The 7,649-nt window shown below is 24.4% G+C and overlaps 1 protein-coding gene across 1 annotated transcript; it reads left to right on the top strand.

Annotated features, from left to right (window-relative positions):
- The first annotated feature begins 4,756 nt into the window (after window positions 1-4,756).
- Window positions 4,757-7,256, top strand: LOC145832617 (kelch-like protein 7). Its single transcript, XM_082939919.1, has 2 exons — window positions 4,757-4,940; window positions 5,860-7,256. The coding sequence occupies exons 1-2, from the start codon at window positions 4,757-4,759 to the stop codon at window positions 7,254-7,256; spliced, it is 1,581 nt and encodes a 526-aa protein (XP_082796045.1).
- Window positions 7,257-7,649: the final 393 nt, after the last annotated feature.

Genomic DNA, 7,649 nt, shown 5'->3' with positions numbered 1-7,649 from the left:
AATAGTTTTGACAAATAAAAAAAATTGCTGAAACGAATAATAAATATCATTAACTTCTACTGTGAGTAAAAGTCAAAGTATACATTTATCAATTACTTAAAAGTGAACTGGTTTTAAATACAAAACATATTAGTCAATAGTCATGCTGTAAGCTTATGAGATTAAAATTGAACGTAGTTTGTTGCCGCATTACACGACTTTAAAATAAGGGTTGTGTAATATTTTGCTTTTGTGAAGTATTAAAAGTTTTAATGAAGTGTCCAGCAAACTGCGGCCCGCGAAAAAAATCTACGGCCCGCGACCATGCAAATGTGGTCTGTCGAGCAAAACTATTTTTCAAGTCGATATTTTTTTTGGTAAATGATATAATTGATAAACTTTTCTATTAAGTCAACAAAAAACGTTTAAAACATATTAAAAATGCTACTGTTTGACTTAAGAATATGAAAATGACAGATTGGCTATTTTGCAGATTTTAATTTTCAGTTATTTAATATAATAACTTACTTCTTTAAACAGCAACTGGTGAGCTAATATAAGTTTTAAAATTACTAGGATTTAATAAGTTATTATGAAGTATATGTTCTTTAAGTTAACTAAATGCGAATGTTTTCTATTTTCTATAAAACTAATGCATAGTAATGAACTCAAACTTGGTTTTTATTAAAACAAAGGTTTTTTGTAATTGTGAAACTTGTACCTAGTTTTTATAATGGATATTTCCACTATGTATTTTACTCAAGTGTACGCAGACACATTTAAAATATCATATTAAAAGGACGTAAGGTAAAAATATTATAATTTGATTTAAATTAATTCTTATGCACACTTAGGTGCTTATAAAAACATTTATAAATGATCTACCGGATCCAATATTAAAGATCCGGCTGGTTCCGGCAGGATCCGGTTTCGGACCACTTTTTTAATTAAAGACCCGGCCGGATCCGGTTCTGGATTTTAAGCTTTATGTAGTTTCTTGAGAACAAACTACAAAATGTAATTATTATAATACCATTAACTAGTAAAAATTGTTTAATACAAATAGTTTGTTTAAAAACACGATGTTATTGTCTAAATGTTTTATTTGAAAACTAGCAAAAAGAGATTAAAACTGTCCTGATTCATCCTAATTCTTAAAAAATCTTAATTATATATATTTTTAATTTAGATTCAACTTTTGAAACAAGTTTTTAAACAAAGTTGGTTATAAAAAATCACAATATCGAAATTACATCAAAAAGTTCTGGTTTACAATCTAAAAATACACTTGACTGAATTTTTTATAATTTTATATATTTACTGAGTTTTTTTATTGCAGAAATTAAACTGGCCTGAGTTGTTAATGTGTTTTTTGGCGTTATCAAAATCCACACGATTTTTTTAAGTATATTAACTTATTTTATATATTTTTTGCATTTCTTTTGATTATTTTTTATTTATTTTTCACTATCACTGTTACCCCTAACCCTTACCCTCGATCGGTAAGCGGTTCTCGAATTTGACTTGGTGGACTTTGAACGCGGGTGGATTTTGAACTTGTCCCAAAAAATTGTTTAATCTAACCTCAAGCATGACATTTTAACCTAAAACAAACAAGCTTTTATTCGTTCTTCAGAGCTTTTTATTAGTTGAATTCTGATAGTCTTGATATAGAGAAGCTTTGTAAAACTTTATTGTTTTAATTTTTAAACAAGAAATAATTTGAAATGTTTTGTTATTGATCTCATAGTTAAAATCTTATTTAAAACAGGTACATATTAATGTGAAAATTTTTAACAACACAATAATTATTGATGTTTTGATACCTTTTAAGTCTTTATTTGATCAAATAACTTTTACATAAAGTTTCTTTAACTTAAAGTTTTTCTAGATAAGTGAAATTAAGAAAAAATGAAAGTATCTTAGAAGTTTTGTTAAGTCATTTACTTTATACTTTGCTTAAGAATGATTATGAATTTAAGTAGAAAACTCTTAACTTTAAGTGTTTACTTGAACTTATAAGTTTTAATGTTGGTGTAATAGAATACCAGTTATCACTTGCTGTTCTTTTTAGTTAAATATTGAATAATACAGAAACAGTCAACCAGAAAGCAATTTTTTCTGGTTTGAGGTTGAACAAAATAGAAAACAGAGCTTTATAAACTAGCCGTAGAGAGATTTGGATCAAGACCTTAAAGATGTAGTACTATAGTTAAATTTAATTATTACTTATATTGTTTATTGTAAAATTCTCTTTTTTAGTTTTGTTTTTTTATATAAATAATTTTTGATTTTTAATTCTAAGTAGACTATGCTCAATTTAATTTATACCTTCTAAAAGTATATTTCTTTTAGATTTGATTTATGTTTAAGAGTTTTTATTTCATTGAAAGTATTTTCCAAAGTTGATATTAGATTATATATATTTGTTAGCGTTTGTATCTGTTCTTTATATAAAATATAATTAATAATTTTCATACCTAGTTTTTATAACTAGTACAGTAAAACATTTAAATATCATTTATTTTAACTTAAGTTTGAATTTCATCATGCTATATAGAGTGGTTGTACAATATAATCTTACCTTTAATTACTAATAACCTACAATTTCTATAGGTAAATTGAACAAAACTAACTTTTAATTTTGATTAAACATATTTATAACAGTTTGAACTTTTTAAACTTTTTTTTTTGCAAATTTCAGGCTTGTTAGGTCTTTTTATAAACATAAATTTTAAGCAAGTTTTTGATTTTTTTTTTATTTAATTCTTCCGTTTTAAACAAAAAAAAACTCAAGGGATTTATCGTTGATTAACTGTGTATTTTCCAGTCTTGAACTTGTCTTCTTCTGAAATTCTTTTTTATTTTATTTTATAAAGTTAGAATGAATTTAAGCTAGTTTGATATAATTCTTGATAGATTTGTTCAATTAGACTAATATTTTGAAAAGTGAATACACTGTTAATATCTTTTTCCAGGTTTTATTATTACTCAGGGTTGCCTTTTATTCATGCTTTTTAAAAATTTTCTTTAAAGTACAATCTTACTGATTTTTTTTTTGCAAAACTTAAGATAATTTTGATACTTTATTGAAATCTCTAGAAGCTTTCATGACTCATATTTTTAAAGTTTTTTTATTTTTAATTTCAGGTATTATTATTACCATATTTTAATAATGATAGTATTTGGTAATCAAGGCTAATTAGCTTTATACTTTTTCAGCTTTTAACTTATTTTTTTTAAAAACTAAAAATGCCCTATGCTGGTTTGATGGTTGATAGGGTTGTCACACACTCAGGATAATTCAGGTTAGTCATTTTTTTTTGAAAATCTAAGGATGATTTGGTATATTTCAGACTAACTTATACTGGTATAAACATAAAAAACACTAAAAATAACCCAGGCCAGTTTCATTATTTTAAATAAAAAACTCAGCATGCTTTCAAAAAATTTAGAAAATTTTAGTTCAGTGTTTTTATAAATAAAATTTTTAAAATTTAGTTTCAATATTGTGATATTCTATAGCTACCTTTGTTTAAAATCTTATACTAAAAGTTATATTTTAATTAAAAAAAGACTTTAAAGTACTACCCGTGAGGATGACTTAAAATAGTTTAAAGTCATTTAAGATGTTTTTTTTTGACTCAAAAAGTAGCAACCCTGCCCATCCTAGTTTGTATTGGTTTTAAGGAAGGTACACCCATTAATCATACTCTCTATAAACACCTTTGATTCATTTAGAATTATCTTGAACTACTAATTAGAAATCTCAATTTTTATTCTGTGTAAGTTATAAAGAATTAATTTGAACAATTTTATAAGAATATTTACAACATGAAAGTTTAAAAAAATTGTTGTTATTTTATTTTTTGAAAGGTTTTTAAAAATGACATTTAAAAGAATCTTATGTTTTATATTATAAAAATATATAATTTCAAAATAACAAGTGAAATTTTAATACCCTGTGAAATGTGAAATAAATATTTGTTAAAATAATTTTTTTTACGATGAAAACATTTTTGTTTCAAATGATTTTTAATGTTTTATAGTTCTTTATTTTCTGCAGTTTACCTGAAAATTTTAAAATGAAATTAATTTTTTTTCACTTTACTTTTTTATACTTTTTTAACATGTAATTGGACTAATAAAGGTTAGTTCGAGGTTTTTTGAGATTTAAAATATTAACTATTACTAGGATTGGTTTTTTTTTGATTATCAGGTTAGCTAAGACATTTTTTAGGAATCTTAAGGCTAGTTTCTTGAAATCTTTTTGCCTTACAAGTAATGTTTTAATTAGTCAATATTACGCTATTCATACAACATAACTTTATTTTCTTACAAAGTATGCAGTGCAATGTCATGTTTACTACATTCTTTTTGTATATAACATAGCTTTTACTTACTATAGGTAGTGTTTTATTTTACTTAAAATGAGCCAGAATTTTTAAATATTTGAAAACAAAAATAAACCTCAAGCAATTACAGTAAGGTATTTAATTTTTTTGCTTAATACCTACTTTAAATTTATGTTTAAATTTAAACGTGTATTTTGTATTTTTAAGAAAAAAACTATAAAGAATAAATTAAAGTACATGTTTACCAACATTTTAAAAGTATTTTAAATATAAACTGGTATTAATAAAATAAAGAGTAGTTGTTACAAATGCTTATAAATTGTGTTAAGTTTAATTTTTAACAAACTAATTTAAGTGGTTTAAAAAGGTTTAATTGCTTTAGAACAGTTGTAAAAATTAACTTGACATAAAAATTTAAAGTCATGTATGCAAAAATTAGTTCAAGCGGAAATGATGTGAAGAAAAGTGATGTTGCAAAAATCGAAGAAAGTTTGAACATTTTAAATGTTGATGATCACAAAAGTTTTCTAAAATTTTGCAAGCAAAATTCTGAAGCTAATTTTCAAAAGAAAAACTTGCAAATTTCTGATGGCTCTAATAAGCTGGGTAAGTCAATGTTATTCGTAAGTTACAATATTTTCATGTACAAAGTGTTCTTCTAATAAATTAAAGGAAAAAATGATATTGTATTTAAATTTTAAATTTTTTATTATAATTAATGTTAAGTAATTTTTAATTAAAGTAATTTATACTTTATGTACTTACTTAGTTGATCCCTATAATACAACGAACTGTAGCAGATCAACTTATAATAATTGTTTCAAGTGTATTCGTTGTTTAATTACTAAATATTTAATTATAAGATTTTATTTTGTTTAAGTTTTTTTTGAGAAATTATGTTAGATATTTAATATTTGTTATCAATACTTGATATTTTAAATGCTTAAAGATGTATGACACTAATCAATATGATCAATATTAAGTTAGATATTTGTAGTCTCTTAAAATGATTTTATTATTCATAGTAACAATTTTTGTGTCTTTAGCATTTCATGCACAGAAAACCTTTAGTTTAGGCAGTACGACATGATGTAACTTTTTCTTCATTAGTTTAAAAATATTTATAAAATGTCAATAATTATGTTTGTTATTGTTAATAAGAAACAAATATTTATGTATGATGTATGTATTTGAAATTTTGTAGAAGTACTATTACTTTCTAGTTTACATTAGAACTTGTACAATACTTTTAGAAAACAATTAACAGATTAAAAACTATTATAACACAATCTAAAGGTTTTATTCAAAAACACGAATGATTAGAAAATCTCACAATTTAAAAAATTTTAAAATTTCAGTTAGAATAGAAAATATTTTAGTAATTAAATTTTGTCATAAATTTTAAGTAAATATGTAACTTTACACAAAGACTGCAGACATTGTAGAACCCAAAAAAACAACCTGTTTAAAAAGTTTAATAAATATATATACTACAGTTAATATAAATTGAGTTATAATATTTCAGATGAAATGAATCGAGAACATTGTGAACTAACATCGGCTATCAAATTAACCAAACATTTATTAAATGAAAATTTGATAAGTAAAGCATTTGAAAATTCTAACGAAAAGCTGGAAATTAAAAATGCCGTGTTGTTTTATCAGCTAGCCACATTATTTAACATGTCAGGTCTTAACATTACAGTTTTTAGATACATAAAACGTTGCTTTAGTATGATAGTTGAAACAGAAAGCTTTCTAGAGTTAGAATTTAATACTGTCTCTAAAATACTTGCAAGTTCTAGCTTACAAATCGATTCAGAAGTTGAAGTTCACAATGCAGCAAATAAATGGTTGAGTTACAACAAAGAAGAACGTAGCGAACTTGGAAAACAGTTGTTATTAAAAGTTCGTCTCAACCTTTTATCAGACCACCGTTTAGAGTATCTCATAAACTTATCTTCGTTTTTTTCTAAGAATAATGATTGTCTTGAAGTATTAAGAAACAGAGATAGTTTTTTTCAAAATTTGTCTACTATTCATGATAAAAGTAGACAGTGTGATGAAGTCATGTTTAATATTCTTCTTTGTGGAGGTTTAGATTTTAAGAGTTTTAAATCTATTAATCAAGTAAAACTACTAGATGTGAACAATTTTAAGGATCTCAAAGACCATCCGTCATTGTTAGAAAAACGACGTTTTTTTAAAGCAGTTAGTTTTAAAGGAGAAGCGTATGTATTTGGTGGGTTTGATCCTGAAGATAATTGTTTAATATCAGTTGAAAAATATTCACCTTTAAGTAAAACTTGGAGTTATGTTTGTGATTTGCCTGATGAACGTCAAAACTTTTGTGCTTGTTCATTTATGGATAAAATTTATCTTTTTGGTGGTCATAAATGTGAGTCTGAGTATTTAAAATCTTGTCTTCAGTTTGATGCTAAAACATTAAAATGGAAAGAAGTTGCAAAAATGAAAGAAACAAGATCACATCTAGCTTGTGCAGTTTTTGAAGAAAATATTATAGTTTCTGGTGGAAATAATAACCGTAGAATTTTAAACACAGTTGAATCATATGATGTTTTTACTGATACTTGGACAGCAATGCCCACTATGGTCGAAAGAAGAAGTAATCATAGTTTAGTTTGTGTTAATAGAAAATTGTTTGCAATTGGTGGTACTCAATTTGACACTAATTGCGAAATTTTTGATAAAACAAGCAATGTGTTTATTAGAATTCAAAAACCTAAGTTTCGATCATTAAGTATAAATGCAATTAAAGTTGGAAGCAAAATATTTGTTTTTCAAAATTGGACAAGAATTGTATTGTGTTATGATGCTGATAAAGATGAATGGTCAGAAGAGTTATGTGAAGCTACTGAAAATATCTCTCAGTATTCAACTGTCAAATTCCCTTTGTATTAGTTTAACTGTCATATACTTAATGATTATTATTCTATTGATATATAAACTCTTTTCAAGTATCTATAACTCAGAAATTTAAAATAACGATTTCTAAAATCTGAGTAATAGTTTTTTTTAAGTTCAAAAAAATTTATATTTATATTAGTCTCTTTATGAATTTTAGATGTTTAATTTGTCATTTTTACTAACACTAAATGATATTAAATCTATGCTAAAAGACAAAAAAAAAAACTTAAAAAAAGTAATACGAAGGCATTTACTACCTTTTAAGTTTTATTTGTAGACTATGATTATATATCGCATCTAAAATATCTTTTGTTTAAAAATATTTATGTGACTTTGTATGTAGGCATTCCAATCTTATACTTAGAGAGACGTTTTTAGTGAAAGAAA

This window comes from Thalia democratica, chromosome 3, assembly GCF_965202585.1.
Source record: "Thalia democratica chromosome 3, ktThaDemo2.hap1.1, whole genome shotgun sequence".
In the NCBI taxonomy this organism is placed as follows: Eukaryota; Metazoa; Chordata; class Thaliacea; order Salpida; family Salpidae; genus Thalia; species Thalia democratica.
This window is presented reverse-complemented; position numbering and strand designations above follow the sequence as displayed.